General features: G+C 39.4%; 1 protein-coding gene across 3 annotated transcripts; it reads left to right on the forward strand.

The window, feature by feature from the left end:
• Positions 1-3,972: 3,972 nt before the first annotated feature.
• On the forward strand, positions 3,973-19,282 carry LOC133405968 (guanine nucleotide-binding protein subunit alpha-11-like). 3 transcript variants are annotated; one of them, XM_061683086.1, is made up of 9 exons: positions 3,978-4,031; positions 4,113-4,187; positions 5,892-6,055; positions 11,550-11,734; positions 12,978-13,132; positions 13,850-13,978; positions 15,530-15,659; positions 16,189-16,342; positions 18,623-19,282. In XM_061683086.1, the coding sequence occupies exons 3-9, from the start codon at positions 5,905-5,907 to the stop codon at positions 18,826-18,828; spliced, it is 1,110 nt and encodes a 369-aa protein (XP_061539070.1). In that variant the 5' UTR covers positions 3,978-4,031; positions 4,113-4,187; positions 5,892-5,904; the 3' UTR covers positions 18,829-19,282. The 3 variants fall into 3 exon arrangements, with proteins under 3 accessions (XP_061539071.1, XP_061539069.1, XP_061539070.1); XM_061683087.1 differs by having other exon boundaries at positions 3,973-4,187; positions 5,848-6,055; XM_061683085.1 differs by having other exon boundaries at positions 3,973-4,187.
• The last annotated feature ends 2,103 nt before the right edge of the window (positions 19,283-21,385 follow it).

Here is a 21,385-nt window from a genome sequence, read left to right on the forward strand (position 1 = left end):
CAGTACATACAATGTTCATCTTGGAAGGAAACAAAAGCCCAATATTGCAAACCTTTTGCGATTAGTGTATTTCTACATCACATTTCTCGCCATGATGTATTGGCTGGTTTTAGGGGCGGATTTTCAGAAATAAGGAGACAACATATGATCTACTTGGTTGAATAATTTTACTCTTGATAGGTGGGTAGGCACTCCAGAGACTGATCTCTTTGTGTACAAATAAAATAGTTTCCATCATATTTTTCTTTTAACTCCAATGTGGTGATGTATAAAGGCAAAAATCCATTAAAATCCGTTCTCACTCCCCAAATATTTCTGAACCCGACTAAACTAAACTAAACTTCAGCTATGTCAAGTTGAATGGTTGAGCTCTTGAAATGAACGAGTTTGAGCAGATATTCTGATGTTTTATTTTATGAGCTCATTCAGTTTAATCATTAATCTTGGCCTGTTTCCCACAGCAGCCAGCCAATAAGGGGACAAAGTCTCTTCTTTTAAACACGCTTACTACTTCCGGCCGCTGTGGGACGGCGGTAAAGATTCATCGGAAAACGATAAGGAAGGAAAGCCTCCTGGATCACTGTCGAGTCATTCGCATTGCAGGTGGAACACAAGACACCTTCCACCCCAAAGCATGCTGGGAGAATGATGCAGATCATTTCCTCTTATGGTGGAGCCCACGCCCTCTCTCTGTGTTGTAATTCCCTACTTCATTTTCCTTTCTTTTTTTGCTCATTACTTTATTTTCTCTGTTCCACGGGAGCCGCACCCTCGTATTCAGTAATCTGTACTTTGTATTATACATTAATGGTATTTATATTAAGGAATATAATCATCTGTTGTATTATTGCAAAGAAGAGTTGTGTGGCAGAACGGATTCCATAGATCTTGATAATTCTGTCACAATTTCGAGATGAAATTCAATTCATTGTGTGTTAGTTGGACACGCTTGATCCCCAAACTTACACGTTTACCTCACTTGATTTCCATGGTAACCGGGAGCTCAGTTGTTCTCCGTATAAGTGAGGCTACAAAGGCCCGGACAGACCGGTCCTGCAGGCACAAAGAAGACAAAAGATTGACATCTAAATAAGCAGACCAGCATTGCGAGGAGGGAGGAGTGACAAAATGCCTGCTCTGGATTGCTCTCAATAAACTGCGCCAGATGACTCACGATATATGCAGACTCACAGATTTCATCATGATTTCTACAAGGGCGTTTACTTGAGTTCAGAGGATTTCCCAAGGTGTTTCAGCTCAAGAACCAAATTGCTAAAATAATCATATATTACCAAAACATTGCAGTCTACTGTATGTTACAATATAATATGAACGAACAGTCACATAGAGTGACGGCATAGTTTTTAAAATCACATTTAAACTTATTAAAAACAAACTAATTTAGTTTTACTTTTCATACTGTAAAGATATTTGAACATGCACCAAAAGCATAACATGTATAAAAGAGAAAATATGACCGTAATGAAATTTTAAAAATGGTTTTATAGTTGAAACCTTAAAATACTCCTCCCACACACTGTAATCACTTTGAAACTTTTTAAAATACACTTCCTTAATACATTGTAAATGCATTTGCACACACAAAAATTCCACGATAAAGCAGGACCATGATAGATGAATTCCAATATGCAGTAGTCAGAGAGTAATATATTACTATATTACAAAGAATGGAAAAGCTTTGGTCACGAATCTCCGTGCCTGCTTAATGGTCAATTACATTCTACTCTCACTTCTGGCGGGCCATTTGGGGCCCCAACCCTCAGTTTTAGTCAGTCAGTCAGTCATTGCTCTTATTATATTCTTGTCCCAAAATAATGCTGATTCAAGCAAGGTTTAGAGCATAAAATGATTTTATTTGTAATAAACATGTTAACTGTTCACATTTAGTTTTTCCTCATACTTTACTTCGTAATTGGAGACAGAGAAGATTCTAGAGTTCCTGTCAGCCGAAACTATATCCAAAATGATGACAGAAAGACAGGTGACACATTTCGGGTTTATGACTTTCAAAATAATATATTTTGTTGTGTATGTGCTTAAAAAAAGAAGAAGAAAAAAACCACTTCCTCTCACATTCTAAAAACATGCATGTCAGTTTAACTGAAGACGACATTTTTCATAGGCATACGATAAGTGTGAGTGTGAATGCTTGCTTGTCTATACAGTATGTGATACATATGATTGGCTGGCGAAAGTCAGATGGAGTAGACTCCAGCTCCCCTGCCGCCCTAATGATAAGCTAATAAGGATAGGATTATGTAATAGTTGCTTAAATTAAACAGAACTAGCTTGTGTGTTATCTTTATTTCATCATTGGGTTTAATGTCAATTTAGAAATGAACATTTTGTCTTCAAAGCTGTTCTATAGAGTTACTGTCACCACTGGCTAATGACTATGCAGCGCATCCATCCATTTCCTATAGTGCAAAGGAGTTGCAAGTGAGCCTATCCCAACTGATTTTGGGCGGTGTACATTCTGGACTGTTTGCCAGCCAATTGCAGAGAGACAAACAAACATTGACACTCACATTCACACCCATGGACAATTTAGTCTTCAATGACCCTAACATCCATGTTTATGGACTGTGGAAGGAAGTCGACTCATGTACTCAAGCATGGGGAGAACATGACATCGCTACAGAGATTCAAACCCAGTACCTCTCCACTGTGAAGCAGACTTGATAAAGACTAGGATTTTCCATTTTACTGTTTTACAAAAAAAAAGAAACCTTCCTGTGCAAAATTGTAAACTGTTGCGAGATCACTGAAATTGAAAGAGTCACTATTAAAGCATTTGATGATGCTGGAGGATCCGCTCATTTTTATTCAAAGTGTCAACCTCAAATATAATATCCATTTGCTTTCTTTAGCCCTTGTCCTCGTTCGGGTCATCTAATATGCATGCGGGATGTGGAATATGGGAGGAAGCAGGAGCACCTGGAGAAAACCCACGCGAGCACGGGGAGAACGCTCAAACTTCACACAGGTATGCCAGATCAAAGATTTATCTCAGTATATAAATTTTCTGTGACATTTTAGATTGGTGCCATGCATATGTCTTGGCGCAGTAGTGTTGAAAATCTTGGCCATCCATGGAAACTACCAAAAAATTAATTACTTTCAACCATGTCGTACGTCAACAGGAAAACATTGACGTGGTAACAAAAAGGGCCCCTTAAATCATTCTTTGTTTACATACTGTCAACCAGGGAAAAAAAAAAAAAAAAAAAAAAAAAAAAAGTACAAATCATTACTGTACTTCTAAGTATTGTTTTCAGGTCATTTTACATGATTTTTTTTTTCTGACAACTTTTAAGTTTTACTCTCTTCATTTTAAAAAAATCTGTAGGTTTTGTCAGTTATGCCCCAGATATCAAAACGAGTCTTGACAGTAAAAATTCATTTTCACGTTTTACTTTGGTACTTAAACATTTCAGTCTGTACTTTTTTTTTTATCAGTTTCTTTTTTTTTTTTCTTTTAAACACAATTACCTGTACTTCTTCGGTACAGAATGTGAGTACTTTTGCCACCTCTGGCCTTGGCACATTACAGTAATATTTTTACATGATAAAAATCTTACAGCACACCACTCAGAAAAGTACATATACCAAAAGAATGATAATCCCTTTATAATTTACTCACAAACTGTGAGTTATTCAGTGTGAAATCTTTAAATGGGAATTTCAGGATGTGTGAAATTTGTAAGAAGATTGTTACTTTTTTTTTTTTTTTTTTTACTTCAATACAGGGGTCGAATCAGTACTTCTACCTTTACATGATTCCATTTTCTTCCAAGTGTGTCAATACTTTTGCTTTCTCGGTGGACTTTCAAAGATACTGATACTATTTTGAAGGCTGATACTGATACTATTTTGAAGGCTTCTTCCGGCGCCGCTGCGGTCGCGGCGCAAGAACGCCGCGGTCGCCCAGAGCGCATTCCAACCGCGGAGCGTGGACACGGAACATTCCTGCGTAGGCGAGGTGCGACGGGGACTTACCCGAGCAGCAGGTTGGTTCGTGACAAAATAAAGGTCGGACTTGTTAATGTGAATGATACAGTTAGGCCGCTCCAGCTGCACTTTGGCCGCAGGTGCACCGGACCGGGCATCTGACGGGACATGGACTACGTGAACGAGACGCTGTGACGGACTGAGCTCACTTTAAGGTACTGGAGTGTTTTTTATTTCGGTCATTCTGATGACGCTTGAACTCTAACTTCAACTCACAACAAAGTTACTCCGTTTACCCGAATAACGAAGATATGCAGGTACAGATAAAATAAAAAGACTGGTCAAATAAAAGCACCGCTTCGACTCACTTACGTAAGTCAATGTATAAAAGGGGGGGGGAAAAAATGTACTCAAGTGCAAAAATTAAAAATGATTATTATTTTTTTTAAATTGTCAATTATATGCAATACCAGAAGTGGCAAAAGTACTCACACTGTGTAAGTAAGTAGAAGTACAGATATTTGTGCAAAAAAAGTGGTAAAAGTAGAAGTACTGATTCACTTCTTTAAGTCAGTAAGAGTATAAAAGTCCATATTCTGAATGTAAAAGGTAAAAAAGAATTTTTACTGTCAGTAAAGTACAGTACAAGAGGTAGCAAAAGTACTCACACTAGGAACTTGAGTAGAAGTACAGATACGGTGAAAAATAGACTAATAAAAGTAGAAGTAGTGATTCAACTCCTTGAGTAAAAAAATTTCAAAAGTGCCTTCATCTATCAATGCATCCATTTTCTCCAACACTTATCCTGTTCAGTTTGGAATGATTCAGCACCCCTAAAAAAATTGTCAAACACGCCCCCTCCAAATATTGGGTAGTATGTGTTAATAGCGAACATTTATTGTCCTACACTCCTAAAACCGATTGCCAGCCCCCCCCAAACAAATACTGGTCTTCACAAAACGCCCCAGTGAAAAAATACCATTTAAAATATCTTATATATTATAACCAGTTATCAAGTAACATACAATGTTCTTGTTTATATTGAATGTACTGCAATGTACAATGTTGTTTACGTCCATGCTCCTTTAACAGTGCGGTCAATTATTTTGGGGTGATCTAGTAGTCTTGATGCAGTTATATTAACCTTCATTCAAAGATCACAGTGATAGTGTAGCGTGTCTAAAATAAAGTCACTCTTATCACACTCATTCGATCTTGGAGCGGAAGTGACATTTCAACTGAGAACAGACTCTTGTAATTGAAAGCATCATGGCTCAGTAGTATGTAAAATGACCAAATAATTCAAAAAAAAAAAAAAAAGTCAGATGTCTTCCGAGGGTGAAGGGTTTGACTTCATTTGAGTTTTATTATACAATGGTCAATGACTCTTTTCGCTTACATTACAGTTAGGAACATGACTTAACATATTGCCTGTACAGTAATTGCAAAAGGATAAATAGGGGCGAAGCCCAGCCACGTGTAGTAGACGCCCCCCCCCCCCAAACATGTTTTAAAATTTCTTATGTTAATAGTTGAAACCATAAGTATACCAACAACTATGATCCCAAAACACTAAAATATAATTCATAATTACGTTACCTTCAAAATAAATGGCTTACAGATGATTTGATTTTGTCTACATGTACACTTCCACTAACAACACAAGCTAATCTTAGCTCTTCCCTGACATAAAAACATATTCAGTCTAGCTGTATGACTTCGACATACTACCTTGACACCAATTTCTATTTAGACAGGGCTTTAGTGGAATTATGGGGGAATTACTGTACAGTCGATAAAGGTTTTATAGAATTTACATTCATTCCTATGTGGGAAAATGTTTACAAATGAGAAGTTAATGGTGTTTCACTGCAGAGAATTGCGTGGCTAACGCTGAGATGTGGGTGGTTTGACGTCAGGTGTGTTTGGGCCATGGCGGGCTACTGGGACCTTTGGCGGCGCACCTGCATGTGCTGCCTCTCAGAGGAGGAGCAGAGGTCCATCACCGTGGACAAGGAGATCAAGCGCCAACTCAAGGTTCAGAAGCGGAAGGAGCAGCGGCAGGTCAAAATCCTCTTGTTGGGTGAGTGATGCCAACCACCTTTTCTGTTAGGTCACAGGTGTGAAACTATGGCGTTCCACATCAGTTTATGCGGCCCACAAAAACCTTATTGGTCTTTATTGGTCCGTGACTTCTGTTCAAAACTAGGCATGGAAATTATAATAACCAAATACAGGGTTGATTATGTACAGTAATGCCCTGCATATTTGCACTTCAATATTCATAAATTCCCCTATTCATGTTTGTTTTCCCCCTGTGGAACCTATTCCCAGCTATTAACTGAAAAACCCACTTATTCACATTTGTCGTGCTTTCCGAAATGCCGCAAGATTCCACAAAATGGCGCCAAAGCCCTGTCTTCGAGGAAAGTAGTACATTGGTGCAAAGGAAATATGTTGTAGTAATACAGCTGGCATCTTACAGCTATTGTTGACCACCGCGAAGGAACACACCCACCGAGGCATAAATAGGGAGACTTCTCAATTTAAATTTGATTACTGAAGAGGCCTTTTAGATTAAAGGTGAAACGTCTTCAGCAAACAAGAACAGTTTCAGTTGCCTATATTCAACCTTTGCAAAATACATCTTGACTGAGAGAAAAAGCATTTTATGTTGGGTAGCAGCTAGGTTTAGCCTGGGTTGTTAGTGTAAATTACAGCGTCTTCCCTGCATGTGCATGTATACGCACACTTCCAGTGAGTCTTCAACCCACCATGCATTTATTTCAAAATCAAATCGTCTGTAAGCCATTTACTTTTCAGGGTAATGCCTTAATATGAGTTTCAAATTATATTAAAGTGTTGTGGGATTATAGTTTGTGGTATTTTTAGTTTAAACTCTTAATATTATTTTATTATAAGGGTTCTCACGTGGAATATATTGGGTAAGGGACAAGAAGTAAAATTGCCTAGTAAGTAATCAAATACAGTGCACCTCAGCTTCTGGTTAGCAGAGGTCATGGCTAGCAATCTATATTAAAAAACAAAAACTAAGAATACATCTATCCTGTCATCCATCCATTTTCTACAGCGCTTGTCGTTATTAAGGTTGCAGGTGAGTTGGAGGCTATCCCCGCTTTAGGGGAGATGCGGGGTAAACCCTGAGCACAGTACACATGCCACCTCCATTACAATTTAAACAGCCTCTCCTGGACTCGTCACTTGGAGCCAAAGCAAATAGAAATAACATTAGAATAATCGTACACGTATCGGTTCAGTTTTTTGTTTAGTTTTTTTGCTGTGGAACCTGGAAAACTATTCGCCTTTTTACGTGGTGCCCTTTGGTGGTATGAGTTTAATGTTCCGTGTCCATGCTCGTATTTCAACGCACTTCATATCTGAAATCATCTTTCCCCATTGAAATGAATAGAAATTCCATTCCGGCCGCTGTGGTGGGGGTCTGGAGCGCGCTTATATCTCAGATTTTTGCTTCTATCTTAAGTCAAAATATTCGATCCAAACGACGACTCATATCTCAAAGTCAAGCAAGTAAGTCGGGGCACTCGTATCTCAAAACACCACTGTAGCTCAACTGAGAGACGATTGTTGTATGTCAGGGAGGAGCTGATCCTCTGATTTCGGCCTCTCAAAAGTAAATATTCTCAGATATCTGTAGTCCTCCATGATTTGCAAGAATCTGCTTTTACTTTGGAAAACAAAACAAAAAAATTCAAAACAGTAAATGAATCATCATCAATTTATGGGAAAAAATCTGTTTAATCTATTATGAAAATAATTGTTATTTGCAGCCGTAGTATGAATGACCTTTGGCATGTAGTTGAACTTAAAGTAGCCTTGGAAGTGTATATCGTACGAGTAGCACTTTGCATGAATTAGTAGAAGTACAGTAGCTCTCAGTTTCAAAAACCAGTGAGTACAACACTCCCTCTTGTGTGACATTAATTGTTTATTTGGCCTGGCTTAATTATTAAACAATACAAAACAATACATAATAATAATTGGGTAATAAACAGTCATTGGTGAATGTGAGTGTGAACTGTTGTTTGTTTATATGTGCCTTGCGATTGGCTGGCGACCAGTTCAGGGTGTACCCCGCCTCTCGCCCCCGAAGATAGCTGGAATAGGCTCCAGCATGCCCGCGACCCGAGTGAGGATAAGTGGTACAGAAAATGAATGGATGGATGATGGAAAAAAAATATTTTGCAATAATTGTGGAATTATACTATTCTAAAAATATTTAAGAGTGACAGCGCTAGTTGCCCTAATAGAGTTTAATGTGTTTGGGATAATAGTTTGTGGAATATTTACGGTTTAAACTATTCCTATAGCCAACAGGTGTCAAACCCGTGGCCCGGGGGCCAGATCCGTCCCACCACATGATTTTATGTGGCCCGCGAAAGCAAATCATGTGCGTCAACTTCATGTTTCCTGTGAAAATATAAAAATTACAAATTTTCTATACTTTTAATGACATAGAAATATAGTAGTAGAGTATTTTTTCTTACCAATCTGCATTTTAAAATAAATTTTATAATCGTTAAAAAACATGTTTTTAGAGGCTTCTGGTTTCAAGAGTAGTTATCCCTCAATTTGTTGTGTATGTATAATTATATGAGGTGATAATTCATTTGTAGTGGACCCCCGCTATTCACGGAGGATCGTGCCAGGCCATGAATAGCGAAAATCTGTGTAGAATTGACACCCATTAGAAGTGCACTGAGAGGAAAAAAAAAACCTTTTTTAACACAAAAAAACTGTCGAGTAAGCGGAGATTAACCGCAAGCAGTCGTTATCGGAATTGGTTCCCCACAAAAAAGAAAAAAACAAAATGAAAAATTAATAAAAAAACAATATTGAAAAATAAATTAGATTTTTTTTTTAATGAAATGGAAAAAAAAGGGGGGGGGGGGAATGGTAAAAAAAAAAAAAATCTGTGAATAGGTGAATCCGCGGCTGCCGAACCGGGAGTATGTGAGGGTCCACTGTGTTAGGGTTCACAGTCATAACGGCGCTCCAAGGGAAGTCCTAACTACAATGTGGCCTGTGACAGAAATGGGTTTGACACCCCTGCGCATAGGCAATTATAAACCTTCTTAGCGGGAGCAGCCATTGCTCATATTTTTTTACGATTAACCGCAGAGGTTAATCCATGTCCTCCGCAATTAGCCATATTAGTGTTTTTATAGCCAAAGACTTTGCAGTATTCAACTGTTATGCTATGTTGCGCTCGTCTGCATCGTTGATTTACTAAAAAGAAGACAAAGTGATGATGTTGCACTTTCTTAAAAGTATTGAAGCTATTTCAAATATAATTAAATATGTTCCTGTTTGCACAAGATAAAAGCAGTTTGTTTTGCATAATGTCCCTTGTGCCCCAGTGTCAACTGAAATGTGACCTTAAAACCAAGGTAGGGACTGAACAGTGATTGTTGGCCTACCATTACACCCTCTGCAATCATACATTTATGGTTTCCCCATTTCTAACTAGCCCTGCTTAGGGTAACAATATCTACCATGTGCCCTGTGATGAACACAAGTTTGACACCCATGTGTTACGATGTGGCGGCACGGTGGGCGACTGGTTAGAGCGTCAGCCTCACAGTTCTGAGGACCCGGGTTCAATCCCCGGCCCCGCTTGTGTGGAGTTTTCATGTTCTCACCGTGTCTGCGTGGGTTTTCTCGGGGCACTCCGGTTTCCTCCCACATCCCAAAAACATGCATGAATTGGAGACTCTAAATTGCCCGTAGGCATGACTGTGAGTGCGAATGGTTGTTTGTTTCTATGTGCCCTGCGATTGGCTGGCAACCAGTTCAGGGTGTACCCCGCCTCCTCCCTGATGACAGCTGGGATAGGCTCCAGCACGCCCGCGACCCAAGTGAGGAAAAGCGGCTCAGAAAATGGACGGATGGATGTGTTACGATGTGTAGCCTGGCCTGTTTGGTGGCCTAACAGGAGAGGGAAGTATGCCAAGCATGTGTCCACATGCAAGTATGTCAAGAATGATTCCGATTGTGATCGCTGGGGAAACAAAAATCACCTGACCGGAGAGGAGAGTCCCCAAACTTACACCCTTCCTTTCCAGCTGGTTTAATGGGTTTAGAGCAAGGCAATGAGGCTGCAGATAAGGCTCATGTTACCAGCCGCATCTTTGCCTGGCCATAAATTTCTCTCTTTACTCAGTTTATGTTGTGCACAGTATTTTGTCTTGACAGTCCAGCTCACCTTCAGTGCATTCGACTGGCCTGCTCCTGAACACCATTATGGAATTAACTGCCAAGTTGATTAGAACCTTTAATGATTAATTAGCTTTACTGTTCAAATCACAAAACAAGTGGGCATCTCCACTTAACAACTTCAGACTACTTAATTATTCTGTTACATGGTCCAACTGTCACCATCATAAAACTTGTATTAACTGTACAGGCAATGTTTTAAGTTGGGCTGGGAGAGCTGGCCTTTTTCCCCCCCTTGTTTTACAATAATCAATAATCCAATTTTAACCAATTTTTTTTTCACTTTGCTCATAGTAAAATCAGATGGCAATGACATTACTCAAAACGAGTTTTGCTTTTTTCCCTCTCTTTTGCAGAGCTGTCAAATGTTAAAGAACACCCGTATTTTGTTACAGAAATTACTAAACGTTGACTGGTTACGGGCATAACACTGATTGTTCTGGATATTGGTAAAAAAAAAAAAAAAAAAAAGGGATAATTCGGCTCAGTGTTGGTTGCGAATGCCGCATATGTCTCCAATCTCCCGCTCAAATGTCCAGAGAAAATTTTTTGTTAAAAGTTCTTTGTAAACAACTCTTCAGTGTCATTTCACACTACATGGTGTTTTCTGGAACTTTGACAAACCCGGTTATGATGGAACATCACGTTTCAATATTCACAGGGATTATGAGACTGCTGGCTCCAGCCTTCAGTTCAAGTTTCTTTGATTATCCTATCGTTATCTTTTTCAGATTAATCAAAGAGGTGTTACACAGAGAATCCAACAAAGAAGTATTAGGGGGAGAGAAAAATTGTCGGAATCTTACAAGAATGCCGTCCTTTTTTGTTTGTTTTGTTTTTTTTCAAATAAAAAAGTTTTAATATTACGAGGAAAAAAAGTGCTGTTTTCTGACCTACAAAATTGTAATAATACATTTGTATTTCTGATCAAAAAAGTTTTGAGCCAAATAGTCTTAATATTACAGAAATAGTATAATGTTTATCCTGATAAAGTAAGAAGGTTAAAAGAAAGGTCATACCCTTATAGGAATACTACAATTGTTCTTGAAAATATCATTTATTTTTTTGTATTTATTTTGTAAAATATGACATTGTACCATCAAAATTACTCCATTATTCTTGCAATCTGATTATTTATTTTTTCTTTTCATTATGACCCTAATACCTCTTTGTAGAATCCATCTTCTTTTCATCCAAGACCTAAAATGAGATTAAGCACACACTCCCGCCTTCAAGTATTTCTGAGTTCCTTCATGCTTGTGGAGTAGCCTACAATCTATATTAGTACATATTGGTATCATTTGTGCCACTTGCTTCCTCAGGAACTGGCGAGAGTGGAAAAACAACCTTCATCCGCCAGATGAGGATCATCCACGGACGGGGCTTCTCGGAGGAGGACAGGAAAGAATTCACTAAATGCATCTTCCAGAACATCTTCACGGCCATCAAGGCCATGACAGGAGCCATGACCACGCTCAAGATTCCCTACTCAAACCCAGAGAACGAGGTGCGCTCGCAAACATATACAAACACTTGCTGTATGCATGCGGGCTCGTTGGACCGCTCACAAGCAAGTACCGCCCACCCGGGCCCCCTCTGGTCTCTAAATAGACATAAACAAGGTCCATTATGAGCACAACCAGTTGCACTTCTGCAGCGGTGGCAAAAGTATTCACACTCTAAGTACAGATACTTGCGTAAAAACGATTGGTAAAAGCAGAAGTTCGGACTCAACTCTTGCACATTGGCAGAGAAGTCAAAAAGCACTCGTAAATGTATTGAAATTTCACTTCACAACAAGCAGCGGTTTGGCAGATGATGAGCAATTGTGCAAATCTAGGTTTCAAGCTGCGTATTGCCAACTCCCAGTTGACGTTAGCTGTTAAATAAACAAGGAGAATCACACGTTGTGTATTTAAAACAACCACATAACTTTGCCTTAAAGTCCGCTAGCTTAATGCTAATGCATAATGGGAAACGCCATAGACGGGCTAACAAATAGCGTTGGCGTTGCGGTGTTATAACCCTCTAAGCAACGGCTATTTGAACACAAACAGTGGAGCAACACATACAGATGGATATATAACAATCCTCACAGGCATATATTCTTTATCCTCGGCGAAGCATGACTAATAATACTGTGGCTTACTGAGCTGTTAGGTGTCACCATGTATTGTGTTATACTGCCCCCATGTGACCAAGGCATGCTGACCAGAAGGACAAGCACAATGTTATTGAATTGAAGCAAAAAATGCAGGCAAAAAACATTTAATTTATTCACATTCTATTCAAATATGTCATTGCTGTATGTTTTTATAAAGTACAATATTCTATTTTATAGATTTATCCTATTAAAAGCCAAGATACATTTTTTTCTTTTTTTTCTTTTTTTTCGAGGGAGGCTTGAACAAATTAATGCCATGGGGGAAAGATGATTTGAAATATGAGTGTTTTGAGTTTGAAGGTACAATTAATGATTTGACATTAACTTAAAATTGTTTAAACCCTCAGAATTTCAGCCTCTCATCTGTAATTATTCTCAGATTTCTATAGTCCTCCATGAAATCAGATTCGTTATCTTTGTGTTTAATCAAAATAAGACATTGGAGAACAATGATCAACATTTATAGCTATTTTCTGACATGTTATGGACCAAACCAGTAACTGAATCATAATCAATTTATGTAAGTACGCGCATTTGTACTTGGTTACTTCCCACCACCGCGCTTCTCATTCACACTGTCCCGCAGTTCTACGCCAGTAAGATCGAGAACATCAACACGGCGCACATCACCAAGTTGGAGCGAGACCACGTGGACGCCATCCGCCGCCTCTGGGCCGATTCCGGCATGCAGGTCTGCTACAGCCGACGACGCGAGTACCAGCTGCTGGACTCCACCGAGTAGTGGGTGCAATGTTTTCTATCCCACTTTGTATCTGGGCGTTTTTTACCGGACAGGTAATGTTTACATCAAAACTTGCCTTATAAAAAGTAGTTTTAAAGAGGCTTTAGATCTATATGAGTTACTATTTCAATTGACCTACTGAAATAAATGAAATTATTGACCATATTGTAATTGTCTGGGGATGCACCTGTATATTCTCTCCTTATATGCCATTTGGGAAAAAATAAACACTTGAGGAGAAATTCCTGAAAATCTTGATTAATTTTTTTACTGAAGCATTTTCATAGTTCCTGTTAGTCAATATTTTTGGAATCCAGCCAGTCGAGGGAAGTAGTTCCTTCTGACTCATTTCACTGCTTACATTTTTTTTCATTCAATGAAAATAAAATCATATAACACGGAAAGATGAAGTGGCTTTGGGGTTTTCCTAATGGAAAAGTCAATCAAACACAAAGTCACTGTTTGCCTCCCGTGTTCCTCTGTTTGCCAAGTAGTGTGTGTGTGTGTGTGTTTGCCTCAACAGTGGCCATAAAGGCCTCATCTGTACATAGTGGCTCATCTCCCGTCTCGTCTTTTTAATCACGGCTAATTCATCACCTATCTTCCATCGCTTGTTTGTTTTCCACACAGGTGGGCGGCCATATCGCTAGCTGCAGTTTCATGACTTCTAACTGACACATTTTGAAAAAAGATTTTCTGTGTCTGTGTGCTTTCAGCTACATGAGCCAACTGGATCGCATCGCAGAGCCAGACTACATCCCCACAGAACAGGACGTGCTGAGAGTCCGATTCCCCACCACGGGCATCCATGACTATTCCTTTACCATCAATAAAATCACGCTCAGGTGACTCACAGTCGCAATTCTCCCATTACCAACAATCCTATTACAGTGGTACCCTAAGGGTTTAATTCATCTTTTCCCATTGAAATAAATGGAAATGTGTTTTTCAATAGAGACAAATATCACTCTATAATATTGTATTTTATAAAAACATACAGTCATGACATAATTAAATGGAATGTAAAGAATTAAGCAGTTTTTGCCACATTTCTCTTGCTACAATTCAATGGACATGGTGGTGCTCCTTCAAATATTCGCACCTTGTACATAAAGGCACAGACATAGAGACACACACAAAGAAGAGTTTCACAACTGAGTCAGTAGGCTGCGTCATTTTAAATTAGTCATTTTAAAAGAATAAAGAATATATGCCTGTGAGTACTGCTATATTGTCTGCCTACATGTTACTCCACCGTTTGTGTGCAAATATCTTTTCCTTCGAGGGTTATAACAGCAGAATTAACACAGAATTAATCTGAAAGACAGCATAGACATTGTTCATCAATTGTACTCTTAAACAGCCGACTAGTTATTCAACTCTGAAAAATATGATATATATATATATCATAATAATACGATAAGAAGATGATAATATATCATCTCATCATCTCTTTTTGTACTGTGAAATTGTGGAGAAAAAAACGAGATGAGAACATAAAAATGTGCAACTTAAAACAATTTAAATGTACAAACTACAAACAAACAGCTTCAAAAAACTAATAACAACTACCAAAAACTACAAATTGGACAGCTAGTTTGAAATTATTTTAGTTAGTATGCTTTTTATAAGGGCTTCATTTTATCCATCCATCCATTTTCTTCTCTGCTTATCCACACTAGGGCTGCTGGAGCCTATCCCAGCTATCACCGGGCGAGAGGCGGGGTACACCCTGAACCGGTCGCCAGCCAATCGCAGGGCACATAGAAACAAACAACCATTCGCACTCACATTCACACCTTTGGGCAATTTAGAGTCTTCAATCAACCTACCACGCATGTTTTGGGGATGTGGGAGGAAGCTGGAGTACCCGGAGAAAACCCACCCAGGCACGGGGAGAACATGCAAACTCCACACAGGCGGGGCCGGGATTTGAACCCCGGTCCGCAGAACTGTGAGGCAGATGTGCTAACCAGTCGTCCACCGTGCCGGTGGCTTCATTTTATTTTAAAGTAAAATGGATGGATGGATGGATGGAAAACATGGATTAATGGATTATGGATGTTGTTATGGATATTTAAATCATTACAATGTAAGGGGTGGCTGAATTTAATCTTAAAGTTAAACTTAACCTAACAAGCTTTGCTTCCTTCAGCCCCTTCTCGAACTTGTACTTTATCACAGGTTTTTTTTTGTTTTGTTTTTTTTAATTATTATGCTTGTGCTTGTTTGAGACAAATGAAAATCAATCAAACAGTCGTTAATATGGTATTTTTTAAAAAGTGCCCTGTAATCTGCTTTGCTCTTCAATTCAGTTTGGATTGTCAATTGTTATCGAGTAAGCTTTTCCTCACTTTTTCCCCTCTTCCTCTTGTTCATCGGCGCTTCTCGAACAGGATCGTGGACGTGGGCGGTCAGAAGTCAGAGCGTCGGAAATGGATCCACTGCTTCGAGAACGTCACCTCGCTCATCTTCCTGGCCTCCCTCAGCGAGTACGACCTGGTCCTGGAGGAGAGGGACACCATTGTAAGTGCCACTTTGCCAATGTGCCACAAAGTGGCACTCTCACACAAGAAAAACTCCCTCCATACCTGACACCAAGGCGTTTATTGCACCATTTTAACCTTTACATACTGTTGTTCATTTTCTATGCACGCATCGAGAATATCCTCATAATAATTGTCTTTATCAAATTATTTACTACACAACGTTTCAAAATGTATTAATAGCCAAATCGATTAATTCTTAAGGAATGAAGGGAAAGCATTTGCTCCATTGCAGGTTCTTGTTTAGTTCATTGTATCACTTCTGTTTTCTATGTTTAAAATGTACTGCACATTCATGTACTGGTAAATCGAAAATCCATTGTGGTAGACACTGGTCAAATTTGTACAGTCTCAGTGTACACAAACGAAGCACAGTTACAGAAGAATGGCAAATTTGAAAATACCATGTTTTGTGTATTCACTTCAGGAAAAGTCATAACATTTCAGGGTGAAAGAATGACATTTAGGGTAGTTTTATTGTTGTCAAAACGTGTTTGTGCGTGTCTCAGAACCGCATGCAGGAGAGCCTGGCTTTGTTCTACACCACCATCCATTCGCCGTGGTTCCACAGGACCTCCATCATACTCTTCCTCAACAAAACTGACATCCTGGCCGACAAAATCCTATCCTCGGACCTGAAGAAATACTTCCCCGGTTTCATGGGTAAGCGTTGTTTGCCCAGGTTGGCAATGAGCTTGAAAACCCTCCCCTTTCTTCTGCAGTGTTTCCTAACCTTTTTTTTTTTTTTTTTTTTTTTTTTTTGGAGCCAAGACACATATTTTATTTTAAATTAGAAAAAGCTCACAGCACACCACCAAACAAGAATGTCAGAAAAATTGCAGTACAGTCATACAGTCATCCCTCGTCATATCGCGGTTCACTTTGTGCGGTCTCGCAGATTTTAAAATCGTACGTAACTCATTTTATAATGTGGGGTTTTTTTTCCCCCCTAATTTCTGCAATTAGCAATAATTATTTTTCCACGCGGACTAATGCTACTGCAGACTGTGAAAGAAAAAAATCGTCCAACTCGGCTAAGTCGACCACAAAAATTGGTCGACGCAAAAATGTCAATAAAAAGTATTAATAAAAGCATATTTGAGCCGCCTGGAAACATTTGGCCACTGTCCGCCGCACAGACATTTATTGCAGACGGACGCACTGTTGGGCCAAAAATGAGAGAGGAGCGTCTGCAAGTGATTTTTTAAGATACTATTATATGTGTAATGTACATATAAGAGGATGTATGAGTGAGCTGAATGGTAGTTAGTTGGTTGTCATGTTGATTCACTCTCATCCAGTGTTTTCTTTTCTTTCTCCTCTTTGTGCGACTCATGCACTCAGTCACAAAATCATTTGCAAAGTGACTTCTGCCGTTCCCACCCACTCCAAATTCCTTTTCTTCATCACCAACAGGAACCATAATTAAGGGCTATTTTGTCCATTCTAAAGTTCGCCTTCAAATGACTCACTTACCGGCAGGTACTTTATTTATTAATTTTTTTGTATTACATACATAAGTACATATTTTTTCACATTTGGCCTTTGCTGCTGGTGTGAAAGGCTGCATGCAGAGCACTCCTTGACACTCCCCATCTTCCACCTCCAGCAACATGCCCCCTGTCCTCCTGTAGCCCATGGCAACCACAGACAGATAGATCGCCTTCCCCTCAAATCCCGTGTGTGTGCAGGTTGGGGATGCGGCAGTCCTCCGTACAATGAACACACACAACGATCGATTCTTTGTTATTTTTGTACAAATATGATTTTAGATGGGATGAAATCATCTCTGCAGATAATAATTTGGTTTTTAGAGATAGTGATGCAGGATGTGGCTTAATATCCAAGGGATCGCGAGATGGAGCCAAAGTAAAAACAAATGCCATTATTAGTGTTTTCATAGCATCATACGTTCGCACTGTTGCTGTTGCACTTGTCTTCATTGTTCATTTCCTAAAAAGAAGACAAACTGTTGATGTACTTTCCTAAAAAAAATATTGATTAGTATTATTATTAGTATTTTTTTTAATTATTATGACTGAGGAAAAATAGCACTCCGTAATATTGTACTTTATGAAAACATAAAGCAATGACATAATTAAATAGCATTAAAATAATTAAACCGTTTTTGCCACTCTGCATCAATTGAATAGCTATTGTGCTACTTTTTCTGGTGTGCCGGCCTTGGCCACCTGGGGGCAGTATAAGACAGATGGATATACTGTTGATTGAGACATCTCAACTCCACTCTCAGCTCATCAGTCCGGCATTAATATTAGTCATTCTTCGCAGTGGATAAAAAATATATGACAGTGAGTACTTTTATATGATCTGTCTACATGTGTTGCTGCACCATTTGTGTTAAATATGTTGCTTAAAGGGTTAAAGCGCTGCAACAGAGATGCTATTTAGCATTAGCATTAAGCTAGCGGACTGAAAGGGTACGCTACGTGGTTGTTTTAGGCACACAAGGTGTTATTCTTTTTGTTTGACAGTGAGCTTCAACTAGGATCGGCAATAAATAGATTGAAGCCTCTTTTTTGAAGAATTGGTCACTAATTGTATCTGCCAATCGGCTGCTTGTTGTGAAGTGAGTTGAGTCATCGGCACCATACAGCGATCGTATCGGAAAACAAAGCGCAAAATCGGTCAAACGACGACTCAGTTCTAAAAAACAAAAACAACCCCGTAAGTCAAGTCGCTGGTATCTGAAGGCACCACTGTACTCGCAGATTTTCGATTTCCTTTGAATTTTAGGTTCATCTGGAAATTTCCCCTGAAAGTCCTGTATTATTTTATGAAGTAATGTATGTAGTATTTAATCTCCTCCTCCTCCTACATCAAAATGTATACAATTTTCCTTTTTTCCTCCCTGTTTTTTTCTGCTTAGCAATCTCCATGTGTTTCTGACTAACATTCCCCACTCTGTCCTCTTCCATCCAGGTAGGAGACAGGACGCGGAGGATGCCAAAAAATACATCCAAAAGCTGTACCAGGAGCAGACCAACAACCCGGAAAACAGGGAGGGGGGGAGGAGCCTCTACCCGCACCACACCTGCGCCACAGACACGGACAACATCCGCAAGGTGTTCAGCGACATTAAGGACACGGTGCTGCTCTCGTCTCTGCGGGAGTATGGCATCTTCTGAACTTGAAAACAGCCCGATGGACGATTGTTCATAAGATGAAGATGTACGGTGGTAATGAAGGCCAGCTTTTCATTGAGCACATGAAGGATTGGGGTTGTTTTCATTAGAAAGTTCTTTCAGGTAGCCCAAATTGTAATTATTGTACGAAATCCTACGAAACTAACTTGATGCTTAACGCTTTGCACAACGTTTTAAATAGGGTGCACAACTACTATACTCCTTGTTTATTGATATACTGTACCATTTAAGTACCAAAATCGCTCTGGCATACGTGGTGACATTGTCCTTTTCTACTGTACATCAACATTTGCTATGAAAGTTCACACCCAGGAATCAGAGCTTTTCGGTGTTAAAAGGTTTACGAAGCAGCAGATGCAAATTCGTGTTATTCGAACAACACAATCAGTACCATCGGAAATAATTGAAAATAAAGAATCAGTTCCGGGCATATAAACGGTCATGGACTCAACAGTTTTTTTTTAGAAGTGGAAACTGACCAGAAAAGGCTGCTCCATGAGATCAGATAATGAGGTTATGGTGAAGCAGCATGTGGCTCATTGCCCATGGTTATTTTTTAACACTCGATTCCAAGTCACTAAATTGTGTTTGTGATCAAGAAGCGGTTCAATGTTTAGGTATGAGTGTGTCAGTAGTTGCCTTGTTAGTATGAAGACGGGGGAAAGGGACCGAGCCCTGCCGTAAATAGTGGGGGGGGGAATGCGAAAAATTTAAACTGTAAATATACCACAAACTACGATCCCATGACATTAATCATTTCAAAATCCTCTTACGACATTACACTTAAAAAATAAATTGCTTACGGATGTTTTGATTTTGGAAAACATACACGGGAACTGTGCGTGTACATGCACGTGGTGAAGACTTTGGGTAACTTCCACTAATAACCCAGGCTAAAGTGAGCTCCTCCCCGACACACAAAAATTCAAGTCTCCGTCGAGATGTATCATTTCATGTCCTTGACATCAATTACGACTTTCCTATTAGCCAGGGCTTTGGCGCTATCTTGTGTCATCTTAGGGCATTACCGAAAGAGCCCCAAAATACAAGAATAAATTGAGTTTTTCAGCAAAGAGTGGAGGATAGTTTCTTCTGAAAAATAAAAAATAAAAAAGTGAATTTGTTAATAGTGAGCCTAAAAAGGTGGGGGTTCATTGTACCTCGTTTGCTCAGTACAATCTCTCCTATTTATTGCAGGAAATGGCTTCTGTCCCACTTATGCTTACCAAACATACAGGGCATTCAAAACTATCCATAAGCAATGAGCCACATGCTGGTTCACTAAGACATTATTTTCTAACTATATATCGTAGCCTGCTCTGGTAAATACAGTGCTGTGAAAAAGTATTGGCCCCCTTCTTAAATTCTTATATTTTTGCTGAGTTTTTCTAACATGCACGTGACATGGTGTTCATTCAAGAATAAGTTCAATAGACACACAAGAGGGTTGAATTGCTTGTGCTGTGACCACGAATAACAACACAGGTTATACTAACATATCAACTCATGGGTTCTTACAGGTGTTTAGACACTATAAAAGCATCCCACTGCACAACTCGTCAGTAGCACTGCCTTGCTAATTTCCCACATCCTGTCCTGAACCTTTTCTGCCCTTTGACTGTTGTAACGTTACTTGTGCTCAAATATCTAGACTAACTATTGTTCTGCTATGGTTCTCACCCCTTGTCCACTCTATCCCGCTGTCTGTCTACTAAAACCGTTTTCTGTCCGGCTGCATTTTCAATAAACATCAGAATAATAAAGAAATTAAAAATGAGCAGAGGGAGTATTTCAAACTCCCCTGTTGCACAGCAAAACTGTTCCAGCACAAAAGGCATACAGATCCACCATTCTGCAAGGCCATGCAGCTGAACAGGATAGGTTGGGGGAAAAAAGTTGACTTGCTGTTGTGTTTTGGATCATCATCCTGCAGCAGAAACCAAGTGTGCTTCAGCTCGAGGTCACAAACTGATGGCTGAACATTCTTTTTCAGGATTTTCTGTTAAAACAGAATTCATGGTTCCTTCAAACACAGCAAGTTGTCCAGGTCCTGAAGGAGCAGAGCAACCCAAGACAATCACACTACCGCCACCATTTTTGACTGCTCGTATGATGTTCTTTTTCTGAAATGCTGTACATTTACGCCAGCTGTCACGTGAATTCACACCTACCAAAAAACTCAACACTCATCTCATCAGTCCATATAATATTCCTCCAAAAGTCTTGGGAATCATTTAGATGTTTTTTTTGGTTTTGTTTTTGTTTTCAAAAGACAAGCCTTTATGTTTACGCCTTGGAACTCTGTCGTGGATGCCATTTTTGCCCAGTCTCTTCCTTATTGTTGTGTCATGAACACTGACCTTAACTGAGGCAAGGGAGGCCTGCAGTTCTTTAGAAGTTATCCTGAGTTCCTTTGTGCCCCCCTGGATGAGTCAGTTCTGTTTTCTTGGGGTAATCGTTGTAGGTCGGTCACTCCTGGGAAGGTTCACCACTGTTCCATGTTTTCTCCATGTGAGGATAATGGCTCTCCCTATGGCTC

This window comes from Phycodurus eques, chromosome 8 (genome assembly GCF_024500275.1).
Source record: "Phycodurus eques isolate BA_2022a chromosome 8, UOR_Pequ_1.1, whole genome shotgun sequence".
Taxonomy (NCBI): Eukaryota; Metazoa; Chordata; class Actinopteri; order Syngnathiformes; family Syngnathidae; genus Phycodurus; species Phycodurus eques.

Excerpts from the sequence above, each read along its gene's own strand:
- LOC133405968 (XM_061683087.1), top strand. The coding sequence starts at position 5,905 with ATGGCGGGCTACTGGGACCTTTGGCGGCGCACCTGCATGTGCTGCCTC. Across the intron at positions 11,735-12,977 it reads ACTCAAACCCAGAGAACGAG|TTCTACGCCAGTAAGATCGA; the intron begins GTGCGCTCGCAA and ends ACTGTCCCGCAG. Across the intron at positions 16,343-18,622 it reads ATACTTCCCCGGTTTCATGG|GTAGGAGACAGGACGCGGAG; the intron begins GTAAGCGTTGTT and ends TCTTCCATCCAG.